This window comes from Chiloscyllium plagiosum, unplaced genomic scaffold (genome assembly GCF_037043375.1).
Source record: "Chiloscyllium plagiosum isolate Xiang-an unplaced genomic scaffold, Cpla_swu_hap1 HiC_scaffold_18, whole genome shotgun sequence".
Lineage (NCBI taxonomy): Eukaryota > Metazoa > Chordata > Chondrichthyes > Orectolobiformes > Hemiscylliidae > Chiloscyllium > Chiloscyllium plagiosum.
Window position 1 is genome coordinate 56,084,165 of NW_028270156.1, and position 21,167 is coordinate 56,105,331.

General features: G+C 41.6%; 1 protein-coding gene across 1 annotated transcript in view; it reads right to left on the minus strand.

Moving 5' to 3' along the window:
• Positions 1 to 21,167, minus strand: part of sigirr (single immunoglobulin and toll-interleukin 1 receptor (TIR) domain) — a 54,445-nt gene that overhangs the window by 22,619 nt on the left and 10,659 nt on the right. The window contains exons 3-8 of the mRNA XM_087996677.1: positions 20,223 to 20,430; positions 17,073 to 17,203; positions 13,551 to 13,691; positions 4,363 to 4,506; positions 3,311 to 3,413; positions 1,391 to 1,541 (exon numbers count right to left, since the gene is read on the minus strand). Coding sequence (XP_087852803.1) covers positions 1,391 to 1,541; positions 3,311 to 3,413; positions 4,363 to 4,506; positions 13,551 to 13,691; positions 17,073 to 17,203; positions 20,223 to 20,430 — 878 coding nt within the window. The remainder of the gene's footprint in view (positions 1 to 1,390; positions 1,542 to 3,310; positions 3,414 to 4,362; positions 4,507 to 13,550; positions 13,692 to 17,072; positions 17,204 to 20,222; positions 20,431 to 21,167) is intronic.

The window sequence follows — 21,167 nt, forward strand, 5'->3', positions numbered from 1 at the left end:
TGCTTGTCTATATCTAGAAAATTGGCAATACAAAGGCCACCATTCCATTAGTTTTCTTGATTATTTTCTGCACATGTTCATGCTACGCATCTGAACCAAGTCCCTTTGGATATTCATGGTATTTAACTTCTAGAAAGTTAAATAGAAAACAGCCATCTAGAAAATACCCTGATATATCTTTCAATCCAAAATGGATAAACTCACATGTGCTTGCATTGAACCCCACATGTGCCACACGTTTGCCTATTCACTTAGTCTATCAATATCCCTTTGTAATTTTATGCTATCTATACTGTCTACAGTGCAGTCTAATTTTGTGTCATCTGCAAACATGAATATATGACTTTCTATGCCATTACCCAAATTGTTAATAAATAGTATGAACAATTGGGGCCCTAACACAGAAGAACACCACCAGTCACATTCTGCCAATTTGAGTACATACCCATTATCCCTACTTTTAAACTGCCAGCCACTCAATTTTCCAGCCATGTCAGTATTTTTCCCTCAATTCTATGGGCTTGTCCCTTACTTAACATTCTGCTTTGTGGGATTTTATCAAATGCCTTCTATAAATCCACATAAACAACGTCTACGAACAGTCCCCTGTCCACTACTGTAGTCACCTCTTCAAAAGATTCAGTGAAGTTTAATCAGGCATGCTGGCTCTCCCTGATGAACTGAAAATTTTGCTGAATTAGCCCATCCTCGTTTATAGATTCCAACAATTTTCCCATCTACAAATGTTCGGCTAACTAGTCTATAATTACCCGATTTTCCTCTTTCACCCTTTCTAAAAAGTGTAGTGACACTTTTTCAATTTTTATAATCCCTATATGGGGATCTCTAAGATTATAGTCAGAGTGTCAACAATGTGCTTCCCCACTTTAACGTTCTCATATGGAAACAGTCAGGTCCTAAAGATTTGTCACTCTTAATTCCATTAATTTTCTCAGTACCAATGTTTTACCTATGTTAATTTTATTCAGCCCCTGTTCCTGATCCAAAATTGGCACTTCCAGCAAGTCCTATGAGATCATTGGGCTGCTCTCTCATTGGAGGAAGATGACTGATAATGTAAGGGCCACCATGCCTCAAGTGAGGGGAGAGGTTGAGAAGGAGAGTCCTTCATAATAATCTCAGTTGGTGTGAGCATTGAACACTCACTGTTATCGCTATTCCTCATCTCTATTTTTCAGTTTCAACTTGAATAATTTATCCGCCATTGACTAGAACACCAAAGAAAAGTACATTCACAATCTGTCTCTTTTTGTGTGCTAGTGTTTAAGGTTTCTAATTTAGGTTGCTAGGTGCACAGTATAGAAGTTTCAAAGCTGTTCAATTTGGCCTGATATCAGTGACATTTGGCTTATGAGTTCAGCTAACATACCATTGATGTGGAAGTCCACAGCAGGAGAGTAAAACTTTTCCTCTGTGATTTGAGAAGTTGAATAGCTGGGTGAGATAGTTCCCTGTACTGACTTTCAAACATAATGAAGATGGGTCTTCTGGAGAGATCCAGTAGTTGCCATAGTGCTTCCCTGAAAAAGACAAGTCACTTGTCAAAATAATGAACAGCTCCTATGACACATCATGAAGACAGACAATGATCTAGTGGTATTATCTCTAGACTATTAATATACAGACTCAGCTAATGATATGGGATTAGGGTTCAAATCCTGCCATGGCAGATGGTGGAATTTGAATTCAATAAAAATCAGGAATTAAGATGACAATGAAATTGTTGTCAACTGTCAGGAAAAACCTCTGATTTACTAATGTCTCCACCTGGTTTGGCCTACATGCAACTCCAGACCCACAGCAATGTAGATTAGATTAGAATTGACATCTGTTTAGATTAGATTAGATTACTTATAGTGTGGAAACAGACCCTTCGGCCCAATAAGTCCACACCGACCCGCCGAAGCGCAACCCACCCAGACTCATTCCCCTACATTTACCCCTTTAACTAACACTACGGGCAATTTAGCATGGCCAATTCACCTAACCTGCACATTTTTGGACTGTGGGAGGAGACCGGAGCACCTGGAGGAAACCCACGCAGACATGGGGAGAATGTGTAAATTCCACACAGTCAGTCAGTCACCTGAGGCGGGAATTGAACCCGGGTCTCTGGCGCTGTGAGGCAGCAGTGCTAACCACTGTGCCACCCCAATGTAGTTGACGCTTAATTGCCCTCTAGGCAATAAATATCAGCGACACCCCCATCCCTTGAATTAAAAAAAAAACACATACACTAACCAATTCAAAACAACAAGGACAGAACCCCTCTGGACCTCACCTTCCATCCCACCAACCTTCGTTTATATTGCATCATCTTCTGCCACCTACAAATAGACCCCACCACAAAGGATATATTTTCCTTCCCACCCCTATCAGCATTTTGGACAGACCATTGCCTTTGTGACTCCTTTGTCAGATTCACGCGCCCCTCCCCCTCACATCCGAAGGCCCCAAAGGATACTTCCACATTTGACATAAATTTACTGCACTTCCACCAATGTCATCTACTGTATCCATTGCACCTAATGTGGTGTCCTCTACATCAGGGAGACAGATGCCAACTTGCAGACCATTTCAGAGAACATCTCTGGGACATCCACAGCAACCAACGCCACCACCCAGTGGCTGAAGACTTCTACTCCCCCTCCCACTCCACCAAGGACATGCAGTACTGGGGCACCCTCCATCATCAAATGCTAACCACCTGCGTCTGCAGGATGAATGGCTCATCTTCCGCCTTGGTATTCTGCAACCAGACGGGAGTAATGTGGATTACACCAGTTTCCAATTCCTCCTCTCCCCCACTTTATCCCAGACCCAAGTATCCACCTCGGCACCGCCTTCTTGACCTGTCCATTGTCTTTGCCATCAATTCGCTCCACCCTACTCTCCAGCGTATCACTTCTCCCCCACTTTCATCTGCCTATTGCATTCTCAGCGACTTTCCCTCTAGTCCCACCTCCCTTTCATTAATCTCAGCTCCCGGCCCACAAGCCTCATTCCCGATGAAGGGCTTACGCCCAAAATGTCAATTCTCCTGCTCCTCGGATGTTGCCTGACCTGCTGTGCTTTTCCAGTGCCACACTCTTGACACTAACCAATTCAGTCTTAGTTCCACCTAAAATAGTCATCTATATGCTTTACACACAGTTTTAAGAGATCCAGAACACAACAAATGACTCATTTATATTTTGATGTTCCTTACACAAATTTCCCCATGGCTATTTGAATACATCACACTCCACCATCCTTAGCTTTTTTCTCAGCTCAATAGTGTAGAAAATACCTAAAGTTCAGCCTGCACCAGTCCTGTTCCAGGTATGATTTGGATAGCACTACAATCAGACGACGGCAGCGACTAATGTTCATTATCAGTTCTGCCGAGGGCTCTAGATCAAGACAGAAACAATAGTCAAAAGTAAACTAGTGAAGAAGCTTGAAGGAGTGGTACATCACAGTAACTGATTGGAGCATAAAAATTTATAACAAAAAGATTCTACTCAAATAAGTCTATGTAACAACTATGTTGATTCAGATGTGTATTAGTCCTGCAGTGCAGATTCTAAACATTTCCTCCTGACCCCATCAAGTGTCAGTTATTTCAGTTATTCTAATCATTCATTTTTATTTAATTCTAATTATACAACTTGACCACATCACTAGTTCTGAGGATTTCTACAACCAGTACTTGAAAGGAATTTGGAGTTGGAAAATTGAAATTACTTTGTTGCAACTGTCTCAGGCTCAATGCCCATAAGTACTGCTCCCCAGTGAAGCTTAAGTTTAATAAATTTACCTTAATATATAAACCAATGGAATATTCAATTAATTACTACTCAGTAAATAATACTTCGGTTTTAAAGACTTTGAGGTTGTAGAAAGAACTGAAGACTGAGAAATGTTAGCAGTTCCAGAACACCCTATTTGGTGACAGCAAAGATCATGCTACCACAGTTTCAGGTCTGAATATTCTCTGATAGGAGCAGGCAAACTCAGCCAAGTGTCCCATTCCTGATCAATATTTGATGACTCTTGCTGCAATTCCAAAAAGTTGGACTGATTCCAACTTAGATGCGCTCAACTGTCAAGTTACCATCCGACTCTCCCTGTCCAATTCCACTCAATGAAAATGGATGCTGGGGGGGGGGGGGGGGGGGGGGGGGGGGAGGGGGGCAGGGGAGTACTTGTGACAACAAAATGGTACTTTATTCCAAAATGTCAAGTTATATTATTGCCCCCAAACCATGTAACCCATGAATTGACTATATGCTATGTTTGATACTGACAGGCTGTTATGCCTCATGTACTGGGTCTCCTGATTAGTAAAGAAAAAGGCACCTGATCCTGGAAGAATGTCACGATCATCCAAGTGTAACTTGTATCCATATTTGTTCTCCAGATGTGGCTTCAGGATGAAGTTGACAAATTTGCGGTCATCATCAGCAGACACATAGGATATATAAGCATCATATAACTTCCCATCTGGGAAGAGAAAAATTATTAGGAGGGATTTACATTTCTGCTCTTCCAATAAAACAGACTAAGAATTGAGAGTTTGTCTCACTATTGTCTCTCAGTCATTATTTGCTAGTTTTCTTATGATATGCAGACAGTGTCAGGCTTACATTCATCTGACAATAAATAAGGTCCAATCAGATTTGAGAAACAACTCACTGAATGTGCTCCCACTGTCAAAAGATACAACTTCAACCAATCCCCACTCTTATGCAAAACTGTGGAACTGCAAGGAGAAAGACTTGTTATTAAACACAATGATTTACCAGAAGGTAAATAATTTCACAGCAAGGAATTCAATACTGATAGTAAATTCTGTTTTTTTGTCACATGGGTTCCTGCAAAGCACTGACGATCAGGACAAAAGGAGCTGTTTGCAAGTGAAGCTGATTGGTTCTCAGCTAACAAAGCAGGTTGGGACTGGAAACAACTTACAGACCACAGACACACAGAAACAGAAAGATACAGAACGTGCATTATTGTTCTTCACAACAGAAGCTGTTGATTCTCCGAATTAAAATAAAATTCAGTTTAAACTTTAAGAAAACCAATTAACTTTCGTGCAGCAGTTGCTGAGCTGTGACTTTTGAATCAATAAATAAGACATTTTCCAAGTGAGTCAAAGAACAAAGAAAATTACAGCACAGGAACAGGCCCTATGGCCCTCCAAGCCTGCGCCGATCCAGATCTCTATCTAAATCTGCTGCCTATTTTCTAAGGATCTGTATCCCTTTGCTCCCTGCCCATTCATGTATCTGTCTGGAATACATCTTAGATGGCACTATCATTCCCACCCCTACCACCTCCGCTGGCAACACGTACCAGGCACCGACCACCCTCTGCATAAAGAATTTTCCACGCATATCTCCCCTAAACCTTTCCCCTTCTCACTCTGAACTTGTGACCCCCTAGTAATTGAGTCCTCCACTATGGGAAAAAAAGTTTCTTGCTATCCACCCTGTATACACCTCTCATGATCTTTTAGGCCTCAATCAGGTCCCTCCCCAACCTCCTTTTTTCCAATGAAAAATAATCCTAATCTACTCAACTTCTCCTCATAGCTGCACCCTCCGTACCAGGCAACATCCTGGTGAACTTCCTCTGCACCCTCAACAAAACATTCACATCTTTTTGGTAACGTAACAACCAGAACTGTATGCAGTATTCCAAATGTGGCTGAACCAAAGTCTTATACAACTGTAACATTACCTCCAACTCTTGTACTCAATACCCCGTCCGATGAAGGAAAGCATGCCGTATGCCTTCTTGACCACTCTACTAACCTGTGTAGCCACCTTTAGGGAACAATGGACTTCAACACCTAGACATCTCAGTACCTCAATTTTCCCCAGGACATTTCCCATTTACTATATAGTTTGTTCTTGAATTGGATCTTCAAAAATGCATCTCACATTTGTCCAGATTGAACTCCATCCGCCATTTGTCTGCCCAACTCTCCAACCTGCTGTATTCTCTGACAGTCCCCTTCACTATCTGCTACTTCACCAATTTTTGTGTCATCTGCAAACTTACTAATGGTAAATCATTTATTTATTTCACACCAACGGTGGTCCTAGCACGGATCCCAGTGGAACACCACTGGTCACAGGTCTCCATTTTGAGAAGCTCCCTTCCATTACTACTCTGTCTCTTGTTGCCCAATCAGTTCTCTATCCATCTACCTAGAACACTCTGTACCCCATACGACTTCGACATTCTTCATGAGCCTACCGTGGAGAACCTTATCAAAAACCTTACTAACGTCCATGTATATGACATGAACATCCCTTCCCTCATAAATCAACTTTGTCACCTCTTCAAAGAATTCTATTAGGTTTGTAAGACATGACCTTCCCTGCATAAAACCATGCTGCCCATCACTGATAAGCTCATTTTCTTCCAAATGGGAATATATTCTAACCCTCAGTATCTTCTCCAATAGCTTCCCTGATGTCAGGCTCACAGGTCGGAAATTACCTGAATTATCCCTGCTACCCTTCTTAAACAAGGGGACAACATTAGCAATTCTGCAGTCTTCTGGGACCTCTCCAATGTTCAAGGATGCTGCAAAGATATTTGTTAAAGCCCCAGCTATTTCCTCTCTCGCTTCCCTCAGTAACCTGGGATAGATCTCCTCCAGACCTGGGGACTGTCCACCTTAATGCCTTTTAGAATACCCAACATTTCTCCCTCCTTATGCCAATGTGACCAAGAGTAATCAAAGATCTATCCCTAACCTCAACATCCGCCATGTTTCTCTCTTTATTGAATACTGATGCAAAGTACACATTAAGAATCTCATCCATTTTCTCTAACTCCATGCATGTCTTTCCTGCTTTGTCCTTGAGTGGAGTGGGCTAAATCTTTCCCTGGTTACCCTCTTGCTCCTTATGTATGAAAAAAACAAGGCTTTGGGGTTTCCCTTAACCCTGCTTGCTAAGGATATCTCCTGACCCCTTTTAGTCCTCTTAATTCCTCGTTTCAGATTGGTCCTACATGCCCGACATTCTTCCAAAGCTTCGTCAGACTTCAGTCACGTAGACCTTATGTACTCATCCTTTTTCTTCTTAGCTAGTCTCACAATTTCACCTTTCATCTATGGTTCCCTAATCTTGCCGTTTATATCCCTTATTTCCATAGGAACATATCTCTTATGAACTCTAACCAACCTCTCTTTCAAAGCCTCCCACATATCGAATGTGGATTTCCCTTCAAACAGCTGCTCCCAATCTACATTCCCCAGTGCCTGCTGAACTTTGGTATAGTTGGCCTTCCCAAAATTTAGCACTCTTCCTTTAGGACCACTCTCATATTTGTCCATGAGTATTCTAAAACTTATGGAATTGTGATCACTATCCCCAAAGTAATTCCCTACTGAAACTTCAACCACCTGGCCGGGTTCATTTTCCAACACCAGGTCCAGTATAGCCCCTTCCAGAGTTGGACTATCTATATATTGCTCCAGAAAATCCTCCTGCATGTTCCTTACAAATTCTGCTCCATCTAGACCTCCAACAGTCAATGTTGGGAAAATTAAATCTATCACCATCACCCTGTTGCTCCTACATCTTTCTGTGATCTCTCTACATATTTGTACCTCTATCTCACGTTCATTGTTGGGAGGGCCTGTAGTACAGTCCCAACATTGTTATCGCACCCTTCCTATTTCTGAGCTCTGTCCATATTATCTCACTGCTCGAATCTTCCATAGTGCCCTCCTTCAGCACAGCTGTAAAATCTTATTTGACCAGTAATGCAACTTCTCCAGCCCTTTTACCTCCCTCACTATCCTGCCTGAAGCATCAATATCCTGGGATATTTAGTTACCAATGATGCCCTTCCCTCAACTAAGTCTCAGTAATGGCAGTAACATCATACTCCCAGGTACTATTCCAAGCCCTAAGGTCATCTGCCTTACCTACTGTACTTCTTGCATTAAAACAAATGCACCTCAGGCCACCAGTCCCTTGGTGTACATCCTCTACTCCCTGCCTACTCTTCCTTTTGTCATACGGACTTCATTATCTAGTTCCTTACAGGCTTTAATTACTCCCTCCTTCCTGTTCACTAACCTTCTCATTTGGTTCCCGTCCCCCTGCCACATTAGTTTAAATCCTCCCCTACTGCGTTAGCAAAAGTAACCCCAAGGACATTGGTTCCAGTCCGGCCCAGGTGTAGACCATGCAACTTGTAATAGTTCCACCTCCTCCAGAACGGGTCACAATGTCCCAGAAATCTGAACTCCTCCCTCCTGCACCGTCTTTCAAGCCACATATCCTGCTTATTCTATCATTCCTACTCATGGCACTGGTAGCAATCCTGAGATTACTACCTCTGAGGTCCTACATTTTAACTTGTTTCCTAACTCCCTAAATTCTTCTTGTAGGACCTCATCATGTTTTTTACCTGATGGAAAGTCAGTTGCTTTACACTTCTTAAAAAATCAGTGGGAGCTTCTCATGAAAGACAACTAAATACCAATTGCTTAGCTAGCAAAAACAGGATCATCGCAACATCAAGATCAGGAAAAAAAACCACTGAACTGACTTTCCAGTTTTTTTTCCACCTCCGCCAAAAGTCCCAGGAAATGTTCTGAAAACTTGGGTTCAAATCCCACCATGGCTGATGGGGGAATATGAATTCAATAACAATCTGGAAATAAAAGTCAATGATAACCATAACACCATTGGTGGTTCTCAGGAAAAATCTATCTGATTCACTAGTATCCTTTAGGTAAGGAAACCTGCTGCCCTTACCTGGTCAGTACTACATGTGACCCACAGCAATATGGGTGACTTAACTGCCCTCTGGACAATTAGGGATGGGCAATAAATGCTGGTCTAGCTAGTGAAGCCCACATATACAGTCAGGCATAGACAGAAAATAAACAAGTGCTATAGATGGAGGGATTAAAGTGCTGGGGAAACTATTCAATGGCACTAATCCTCAGGATCTAATGGGTATACCTTTTGTTTCCAAATCCATTCACTTCTGCTCTTTTCCTTCAGGTGCTTTACCTTCTTCACAGAAGCACAGAGCAACTGGTTCACAAATTATAAAATCTCTAACCTATTGTTTATAAGCAACTTCTTGCAGCAATTGGCTTTCTTTAGCTTCAGGTCTTTCAAATGAGAGGTAAAGAGATACCACCTCCACTTCCTGAAGTCCAAGCACTTCTCACTGTATCACTCACAGCCACAAGTTGTTCAGCTATCCTTGAGATTTGATGTCAGGTTGATAATGTTTGTCATCGACAACTGGTCACACTTCCACAAATGAACCAGTGAATTGTTGCCTGTTGAATCTCACTTTGCATACACTGCTGGATGCTGGGCCATCTACAAACAGCTTGAATAAAGCAGTAGTGATGTGACTTGCAACTATTTTCTGTAATTTGCTTTCTTAAACAATAGCAATTGCTTGCTTAGTCCTTTGTTGCAAAACTGCCCTTTCCCTTATTCAGGTCCACAACCAAAAGTAAAATAAAGCAAAATAAAAACAGCCTTTACAACAGCCTACACTCAGACCTCTAAGATTCTGGCCCAACCAGATTGAAGTACTTCTCCTCAGACAGGCACAAAATTAACACATTTTTCTTAATGTATAAATTATTAGAACTTTCAACTAAAAACCACTCAGCAAATAGCATTTTGGTATTCATTATTCCGTACATAATTATCCAAATTCTTCCATCTGATAATTCATTTCCAGCTATCAATTGTTCCAAAATTGCCAGGATATTCACTCTATGTACACAATTTACTTGATTTTTCTTATTGTTTGAGTTAGGCTTTGAGCTGTGGTCCTTGACATACACAACATTTACAGAAGGCAGATGTGTTTCAACTTTTTCTGTACTGTGCATCATGAAGCACCGTGACAGAATATAAAAGGTGAAGCTGGTAAAGCACAGCACATCAGGCAGCATCAGAGGAGCAGGAGAAACAAAGTTTCAGGCATAAGTCCCTCATCTGGACTGTGAAGGGGGAAGGGGGATGAGAGATAAATAGGAAGGAGAGGGTGAGGTGGGGAAAAGGTAGGTGAGAAGATCGAAGGTGGGGGGTAATTGTGATAAGTTGGTGGGGAGGGTGGAGCAGATAGGTGGGAAGGAAGATGGACAGGTAGGACAGGTGCTTCGGTTACTGCCTGACCTGCTGTGGTTTTCCAGCTCCACTCTGACTCCAAATCTCCAGCATCTGCAGTCCTCGCTTTCTCCACCGTGACAGAATAGAAATATAATTACAAGTCTGACTGCATACTTCCAGCTACTCTGTAGGCTAATGTACTACTGGATATGGCACTGAACCAGTAAGAAGATTACAGCTTCATTCTCTGATCAAGCCTTGGTAGATAATTTCAGCCAAAACAGTATTATCTGCTTCAGTGACATTGGAAAATTTTCTTGTTCTTGACCAATGTTCCTGATTACTATCCACTGGGCCCTACTGAAATGTGTATGCAAGAGCTTGATGGAATTTGGCTGTTGCAATGCCATAATAAAGTGCTCTGTTGACACCCAATGTATAATAGCACAACTGAAGAACAGCTATTTAGATGAAGAAACTGGGGGCTGGTGGGTAAGGCAGGTCAAAACCTACACCACCAAGAGCTCATGCTTACAGAGTAGAAGGAGAGAACATTGGTCAGTTATAAAGAAATCAGACACTAACACCAAGGAGGTCAGACAGAATGTGGAGAAAGGTAGTTAATATTGTAGCATAGAGACTGGTTATCGGAACTAACAAAAAAGGTCATCGACCTGAAACATCATGTTGGTAACCTTCCAAACAGACACTACCTCACCGGCTGAACATTTCCAACTATTTCCTATTTGTACTTCAGATTTCCAGTGATAAGCATTTGCTTCCAGGTTATTTTTCTTGATATGGCAACTATTATTCAGTTACGTTTAGTTTAGTGATGGAAAGGGATAAGTACATGCCACAGATCAAGAGTTATCGATTGGGCAAGGGCAAAGGCAAGGGCAATTATAATGCGATTAGGCAAGAATTAAGATGCATAGAATGGGGTAGCAAAATGCAGGGGATGCAGACAACGGAAATGTGGAGCTGGTTTAAGGAACAGATATTGCAAGTCCTTGATAGGCCTGTCAAGCAGGGAGGAAGTGATAAGGTAAGGGAACCGTGGTTTACAACAGAAATTGCATCTCTTGTTATGAAGAAGAAGGATGCTTATGTGTTGTTGAGGCAAGATGGTTCAGATGAGGTGATGGAGAGTTACAGATCAGCTAGGAAGGATTTAAAGAGAGAGTTAAGAAGAGCAAAGAGAGGACATGAGCAGTCTTTAGCAAATAGAAAAAAGGAGAACCCTACAGCTTTCTATAGGTATGTGAGAAATAAAAGGATGATTAGGGTAGGAATACGGTCAGTCAAAGACAGAAGTGAGAAGTTGAGTGTGGACCCTGTGGAGATTGGAGAGGTGCTAAACGAACATTTCTCATCAGTTTTCACTCAGGAAAAGGAGAATATTGTAGAGGAGAAGAATGAGGTACGAGATATTAGACTAGAAAGGATCGAGGTTAGTTATGTACAGGTGTTATCAATTCTAGAAGGAATGAAAGTAGACAAGTCTCCTTGGCCCGATTGGATTTATCTGAGGATTCTCTGGGAAGCTAGGGAGGAGATAGCAAAGCCTTTGGCTTTAATATTTGAGTCATCATTGTCTACAATTTTGGTACCAGAGGACTGGAGGATTGCAAATGTTGTGTCCTTGTTCAAGAAGGGCAGTAGAGATGACTCAGGTAACTATAGACCAGTGAGCCTTACTTCTATTGTAGGAAAGGTTTTGGAAAGGATTATAAGAGATAAGATTTAAATTATCTAGCAAGCAACAATTTGATTTCAGACAGTCAACATGGTTTTGTGAAGGGCAGGTCGTGTCTCACAAACCTCAGGTAAGTTTTTTTGAGAAGGTGACCAAGCATGTAGACAAGGTTAGGGCAGTTGATGTGGTATACATGGACTTCAGTAAAGCCTTTGATAAGGTTCCACATGGTAGGCTGCAGGAGAAAATGCATAGACATGAAATAAAGGGCGATTTCGCAGTTCGGATTAGAAACTGGCTTTCTGAAAGAAGGCAGCGAGTGATGGTTGATGGAAAATATTCAGCTTGGAGTCCGGTTACTAGTGGTGTGCCACAAGGATCTGTTTTGGGACCACTGCCATTTGTCATTTTTATAAACGACTTATACGCTGGCATAGGTGGATGGATTAATAAATTTGCAGACAACACTAAAGTCGGTGGAGTAGTGGACAGTGTGGAAGAATGTTACAGGTTGCATGGGGACTTGGATAAACTGCAGAATTGGGCTGAGAGGTGGCAAATGGAGTTCAATGCAGCTAAATGTGAGGTGATGCACTTTGGGAATAATAACACAAAGGCAGAGTACGGGTCAATGGAAAGATTCTTGGTAGTGTGGATGTGCAGAGGGATCTTGGCGTCCATGTACATAGATCCCTGAAAATTGCCACCCAGGTGGATATTGCTGTTAAGAAGGAATACGGTGTGTTAAGTTTCACTTGTAGAGGGATTGAGTTCCAGAGCCACAATATCATGCTGGAACTATACAAAACGCTGGTGCAGTCGCACTTGGAATATTGTGTTCTGGTCCACATATTTCGGGAAGGATGTGGAAGCATTGGAAAAAGGTGCAGTGGAGATTTACCAGGATGTTGCTTGGTCTGGAGGAAAGGTCTTGAGGAAAGACTGAGAGACTTGAACCTGTTCTCATTGGCAAGAAGGCGGCTAAGAGGGGATTTGATAAAGCCATACAAGATGATCAGAGGATTAGATAGGGTAGACAGTGAAAATCTTTTTCCTAGGATGATGATGTCAGCGTGTACGAGGGTGCATAACTACAATAGATTTAAGACAGATGTCAGAGGCAGGTTCTTTTCGCAGAGAGTGGTAAGGGTGTGGAATGCACTAACTGCTAATGTAGTCAACTCAGCCACATTAGGGAGATTTAAACAATTCGGAGATAAGCACATGGATGATTTTGGGATAGTGTAGGGGGACGAGCGGAGAATAGTTCACAGCATCTAGGGCTGAAGGGCCTGTTCTGCGCTATATTGTTCTATGTTCTGTAATGAAAACTCCCATGACATAAGAAACTGGTCATGGATATTGTGGTACTGAAGAATCCAACCAACCTTTTTTCTTTTAAAAAAGCAGCCAACTATTATACACAAACGTTACATTTCTTAAACACAGTGGTATTAGAATACAACAGAGAGCGGCATCCTTCTGGTAGCATGTCATGGTCCCAGCGATCCCAGGGCAAGACGGAGTATGGGATATTTATTCCCTCATGTCACATGCTTTAAAGGTATACTCCCATACCTGGAGTGACACATAACACAACATCCAATATTACCAGGATTTTCCTCTGGAATTCGATTTTACCAGATATTCTAAGAGGAGTTGCTGACGCATTAGGATTATTCTTAAGTTTTCATTATCAAAGAACCTGAAGGAAAAAAAAGACTCACCATTCATTTCAAATTCACCATATTTATTTCTGTACCATAGCTGCAGATCCAGTCGGCACTTCACATACAGTAATCCAGCCAGGAGCAATGCAAATAGCACCAGGAGAGCACCCAGTACTGCTGGTACGTGGCTGGCATTATCTACAACCAGGAGAAACACAGTAAGTAATAGACATTCTTACATTAACTGACTATGATGTGGAGGTGCTGGTGTTGGACTGGGGTGGACAAAGTTAAAAATCACACAACATCAGGTTATAGTCCAACAGGTTTATTTGGAAGCACTAGCTTTCAGAGCTACCTGATGAAGGAACAGCTAGTGCTTCCAAATAAACCTGCTGGACAACCTGGTGTTGTGTGATTTTTAATATTAATTGGCTAGAAGAAGCTCTATAAATAAAATGGGCTACCTTGCGTTCTCATTTCTCAGCCCACCCAGAATGAAAAATTTGGCTGCTCCCCAGATACTGACCCTCCGTAGCAGTGGGGCTGTGTTGTTTAAATTACATTTCATTGTTGTACAATTTTTATTGATCAAGTTGAGGAATGAAAATCTAAAGGATGGGTACTTTCCCATAACAGGCATTGTTAGAATCATGCACTTCCAAGTCTGGAACAGTTAAGCTCTTCTATCTGTATCAAGCACATACTTTAAAACAGACAAACCAATAGGTCTTATATCCATCAGAAAGAACAAAATTGGTATTTAGTTTCATGACGAAGCTTCTATTTTACAATTATTTAGTATAGAATAAGTAATGAAATGGAAATGGGTGTGTTGATTAGGAACAGTCAGCATGGATTTCTGAAGGGAAATCCAGTTTGACTAACTTGCTGGAGTTTTTGAGAAGTAACAGGAAGGTCTGATGAGGGTTAATCTGTTGATATTGTGTACATCGACTTCCAAAAGGCATTTGATGTAACACAGACTTGTGAGGAATGTTACAGACAATGGAATAAAAGGGACAGTACCAACATGAATACATGTTGGTTGAGTGATAGGAAACAGAGAGTTGTGGTCATAGAGTTTTGTCCCCCCCAAGCTGCAGGAGTGGGTGGATAGGAGGCAGATGAGTTTCAATGCAGAGAGCTGAGAGATGCTGCCTTTGGTAGGAAGAACATTTAAAGTCAATATAAAATAGGGGGATACAAGTCTAAAGGGGGGTGCAGGAGTAGAGAGGCTTAAGTGTATGGGCATAGATCATTGCAATTGGCAGTTCAGATGGAGAGGGCAGTTAACAAAATATATAGTACCCTTGGTTTTATGAACAGGAGTATAGAGTACTTCCTTTAGACCAAAGGGGTAGCCATGGGCACTTTCATGGGCCCCAACTACGCCTGCCTCTTCATCAGGTATGTGGAACAGTCCATCTTCCGTAGTTACACCGGTACTATTCTCCACCTTTTTCTCCGCTACATTGATGGTGGTCTCCTTCCTATCAGAAGGTTGTTGTGAAACTTGAAAGGGTTCGGAAAAGGTTTATAAGGATGTTGCCAGAGTTGGAGGATTTGAGCTATAGGGAGAGGCTGAATAGGCTGGGGCTGTTTTCCCTGGATCGTCGGAGGCTGAGGGGTGACCTTATAGAGGTTTATAAAATCAGGATGGGCATGGATAGGATAAATATACTAAGTCTTTTCCCTGGGATGAGGGAGTCCAGAACTAGAAGGCATGAGATTAGGGTGAGAAGGGAAAAAAGTTAAAAGGGACCTAAGGGGCAACTTTCTCCACACAGATGGTTGTGCGTGTATAGAATGAGCTGCCAGAGGAAATGGTAGAGGCTGGTACAATTACAACATTTAAAAGGCATCTGGATGGGTACAAATGAAAAGGGGTTAGAGGGATATGGGCCAAGCGCTGGAAAATGGGACGAGATTAGGTGGGGATATCTGGTCGGCATGGACAAGTTGGATCAAAGGGTCTGTTTCCATGCTGTACATCTCTATGACTCTATGACTGTATCGCCACCACCTCGTGCTCCCATGAGGAGATTGAACAGTTCATCAACTTCATGAACACCATCCACCCTGACCTCAAGTTAAACTGGACAGTCTGTAAAAATGCTATCCCTTATTCCTAATTCCTCCACCTCTTCCACATCTGCTCCCAGTAAGAGCAATTCCATTCCAGAACATCCCAGATGGCCTCCTACTTCAAGGAACACTATTTCCCCTTCCAATTGGTCAACAATGCCCTCCAGCTCATCTCCTCCACTTCCTGCACCACCACCCTTGATCCCCACCTCTCCAACTGCAACAAGAGTAGAACCCCGCCACCCCGGTCCTCAGCTTCCACCCCACCAATCTCTGGTTACAACCCTTCATCCTCTGCCAATTTCGCCACCTGTCAGACCCCACAACCAGAGATATATTACCCTCGCGACCTCTATCAGCATTCCAGAGACTATTCACTCCAAGATTCTCTCATTTAGGTTCACACACCCCACCATCTCACTCTCCACTCCCGGCACTTCCCCGACACAGCAAAAGATGTAAAGCCTGTGCCCACACACCACCTCCCTCAGCTCCATCCAAGACCCCAAAAGATCCTTCTACATCCGGCAGTGATTTTCCTGCACATCCAAACACCTCATCTACTGCGTCCATTACTCTTGATGTGGTCTCCTCTACATTGGGGAGACAGGACACCAACTTGCAGATGTTTCAGAGAAGATCTCTGGCGGACACGCACTAAACAACCCCACCGCCCTATGGCTGACCACTTCAATTCCCCCTACCTCTCTGCCAAGGACATGCAAGTCTTGGGCTTCCTCCACCACTAAATCCTAGGCACCCAGCACCTGGAAGAAAAATGCCTTATCTTCTGCCTTGCGACCCTCCAACCATACAGCATCATTGTTGATTTCACCAGTTTCCTCAACTCCCCTCCCTCCACCTTATCCCAGATCCATTCCTCCATCTTGGCACTGCCTTCTTGAACTCTTCTACCCGTCCATCTTCCTTCCCAACTATCTGCTTCAACCTATCATATTCATCCCCCACCTTCATCTACCTATCGCCTTCCAAGCTCCCTTCCCCGCCCAACCCCCTCCTATGTTTCTGCCCCCTTGCCTGCCTACTCCACCCCCCACCCCTCGTCTTAGAAAAAGACTAAGAAGAGATTGGATACAGATTTAAAATCATGAGCAGATTGGATAGAGTAGATCTGAAGAAGCTCTTGCTGCTCATAAAAGCAACAAGAATAAGCGGGCATAGGTTTAAAGTGAGTTGCAAAATGAACAAATGTGATGCAAGTAAAACATTTTCACACAGTGTGTCATTTGTGTACAGAATGCACTGCCAGGAAATATGGTGGAAATTGTTTCAAATGAGACATTTGAGAAGGTATTGGTCAATTATTTGGATAGAAATAATGAGCAAGGTTACAGGGAAAAACAGGAGATCCCACTATGGAATGGCGCTTATATGAAGAGCTGATGCAGACACGATGGACAGAATGGATTCCTCTGTGCCATAACATTTGTGATTAATATTGACACTAGCCATATTCTCACAATGACTCACAATCTCTTTGTAATGTGAAGGTTGCTGATCCTTTTCTAATGAAGCAGGCGAAGATTCCATAGTCACTCTCGTCCATCATGCTGATGTTCAGAAGACTAGAGAGAAATTTCTCTGAAGCATTATGATTAAACCTGATGAACAAGGATACAGAAAGGACATCATTACGCTATCTAATGCGGAGCCTAACATCAGTCTTGCCACTGGTGCTTTCATCCTCAGCTGCACATCTGTATTTGACTCACTACAATGGAATATCACATGCTGCCTCCCCAGGGTTTCTACAATGATAATTTCAAATGTTACCATGTTCCTTCATCATTCACACAAAAAGTTTTCATTTGTCCCTAGCATTAACTCACAGGTGGAACTCTTCCTTCTTCAGTTAGAAAGCTATGAGTTCATATCCCATTCCTGGATTTGACCATATTCTCTAATGTAATACTGGGTCAGTATGGCATTGGTGGAGTGTCACCTTTCAAAGTACTTCTCACATGACAGAATCATGAAACAATGCAGTACAGGTGGAGATATATCAAGATACCAAATCTTTGTCTGACATGTGGAGATAAATGTACATAGTACTATTTGAAGTTCAGGTAAAGTCTGTTTAGTGTTTATCAACTGAAAGGCAGGAAAATATATTATCTGACCATTTATTTTACCTTTGCCTATGTGACTGTATTGGGTGGAAATTGGATGCTGTGTCTATCTACAAAATAACAATTGCTTCATTTCAATTCAATGGCAATGAAGTACTGAGGCACCAAGTCTTGTATCACCCTAACATTTGCTTCATAGCCCATCATATTTCTACACCCTTATCTCTGTTCAGCTCTGTCCATTTCACTCCACTTTGCTGAAACTGAATCCACACCCTGCCTTTAAATTTACCCCCACCACTGCTGGAACTCTCATCCATACCTTTCTCATCTCTAGACATCTGACTGGAGAAACAACCATTAATTCTTTTTCATTTAAAGTTGAGGGGAAATTTTATTCTTGCATTGGGACAATTCTGGATAACTGTAACATAATATTGGGAAGCAGATTTTAAACTGGGCTAACCTCCAGGTAAACAAATTTTGAGAATTAATTGGTTTCCCATTCAGGGTTGTCAACCTTTCACACTCAGCATGTCCAATACATGTAGCCAATTGCATTGTGCTGATTGGGTGAGGAATGCTGGTACTCCGATCAGGAAATTTTTAGGTCAGGTAGTTATGTTCAATAGCCCAGAAAATAATGGTCCATTGTAATGCTTTGGCAACTAATTTATAAGGGCCAAAGATTGAGTTTAATCTGTACACTTCAGTGGCATACTAGGTATTTATTTACTGGGGAACCTAGGTCGGATTTCTTTTTAGAAATATAAATGTTTAAGAATTGCAGCATAACACTGAAATCTGGGTGTATCATAGAAAGACTACAATAAGGTGGAATTGCAAACTTCAGATATCAAAGAATTGGAAGCTGATGACTGAATTAGAATGAATTAAAATGTAGTTCTTAAATAAGAAGGTAATTTTGTGAGGGTATGGTGGGGTTCCAGCAGTTAACAAGGTGCATAGCAGGTAGTTGTTCACTAAAAATACTTCACAATATTACATTCAGAAGGTAGGTAAATAAAAGTATTTGTCAACATTTTTTTCTTGAAGTGGTTTGCCATCAAGTCAGAACCTCTCATCAGTCTTTATTTTGATGTACATAACAGACAGTATTTTTGAACAATTCCAACGAATGCAATATCAAACAGTTTATTATGTTATTTGATCTAAAGAAAAGCTGGTCATTTTAGAAATGCTGAACAAGTACTTTCGTGGATATAAAATGCTGCATGCCTCATTAGCATTTCCAGCACTTTACAGCAGTGTTGTCCAACACATGAAGCTAATTGCATTTTGCTTAATAAATAAAAAGTAACTGACACCATCGTTTGGTGAGTGATCTCAATACTCACATTACATGACGTACGTGCATGCCTGTCTAAAATGGCTAGATGAAAGACAGAACTTTTTTTTTAAAAAACTGCTGCATAGACTTTATTAGATACTAACTGCTAGTTTTCCACCAAAATGTTGCATGACACAAGTTAAAGGGCTGGACTTCAGCACCACTGAAACAGTAACACTGTGTGGTCAATTGTAAAGTCAGGCCAGCAGCTGGAAATAACCAACCAAAAATGCATACTTTCAACAGATGGGTCATAGCAAAGTGGGGACTAGTTTGGCACTGCTTGTTGTGCAAATCAGTGTTTTCAGTCATTATTCCAAAGTCTAAATGCCGCTTGTAAGTGTTTAACACAATCCTATATGGTGAACAAAAATGTAAGATATGATAAAATCATTTCAGAATTCCAAATTTTTGGTGAGAGAGAGCAAAGCTTTGCACTGAGAGGTAGCAGATGTTTGTTACACAACAAAGCACATTAACTTGTATTTGACCATAAGGACCCCCACCAACCTTTACAGATGCACTATTGAAAGCATATTGTCCAGGTGCATAACAGCCTGGTATGGCAACTGCTCTGCCCAGGACCATAAGAAACTACAGAAGGTTATGTGCATAGCTCAGACAATCACGGAAGCCAACCTCCCATCTATGAACTCCATTTACATGTACCATTGCTGCAGAAAGGCTGCCAACATCAAAGACTCATCCCAGCTAGGTAATGCCCTCCTACAACCTCTTCTGTCAGGCAGAAGATACAGAAGCTTGAACACATGTCAGCAGGTTCAAGGGCAGCTTCTTCCCTGCCGTAATTAGACTGATGAATGTACTCGCTGACTTCAAATAATGTTGATCTTGCCTTGTGCACAGTGTAAACTGAATACCTTATTCTATCCAAGATTTTTTTTCACCACATGATCTGTATGTCCTTGCTTATTGTAATCTGCCTGTACTGCTCACAAACAAAGCTTTTCACTCTACTTTAGGTACATGTGACAACAAATCAAATCAAAATCATTGCTGAGAGCTCATCTGATAGTGGAGGATGGATTGGGAAGTTAAACTAACAGTGGAGATTAATCCTGCCTCAGAGCTATTGTTCTGTATGATTAATGTGGGGAGACAGGAGGGGCTAACTAACAATGCCACATTAACTCCATATATTCTGCTGAAGATGGAATTATAAATTGGTAGAGTTATTACCTGGTCTCCTCAGTGGAGGTGTATTTACTACTGTTCATGATCACATGTCCATCTTTACTCCAGTCGATGTTTGGGTCACACCAGTTGAACTTCTGGTCATAGAGTAGCTTCACTGTACAATTCAACACCATCCAAGAGCCAACAGGCAGAAAGTAAGTCTGATTTCCAGAAGGAGACAGGAATGTAGGAGCTACATTACAGCGACTATCTAAACAAAGACAAAGACACATTACTGCACAAAAGCCGTTACTTCATCGTAGGGATTTAGAATACCCTTTCATAAAAGAGGGGGATCTGCATGATGTCTTTTATAGGAAGAGGACAGGGCATTTCTGTGGGCTAGCATGCAGCCAAGCCAGGAACAGCCTTATGATTTACCATCAAGCACAAAAAAAACAAAACGAAAAATAATGATCAGGCAGCTTCCATGAACAAAAATAAAATCAGTACTTCTGCCATTTTTGCACAAAAAATCATTTTAACAATTCTCTTCATTTTCTGCATGTATATATTTACTAGCTAATTTATCTGCAGCCCTAAGTGCTACATAGATTATCACCCGAGCAGTCAATGCTCATGCGTGTTCATGCTAAATAATTAAAGGAAGTATAATGATTCAATTTTTAACATTCAGTTTAAACATGTACTATATGGTAGAACAACCAAACAAAAGTGTGATCTTGAAAAAGAGAGATTCACTTATCCCCACTCTTCTTTTCTAAAAAGTACACTCAATTTTCACAGTACAATAGTACTCAATAATACAAAGACAATCAAGCAAACTTGAAGTTTGACTCCTGATCGACATTAAGTTAAACTTTGTCAGGTAATACTTTGCATTGTCTGATTGACATGACTATTCCTGAGATATGGAAGGGAGAAGAGATACCAAACTGGTCTCCTGCTCCTACTTATTATACAGTGATGTGGCCAGAAAGTGATTGT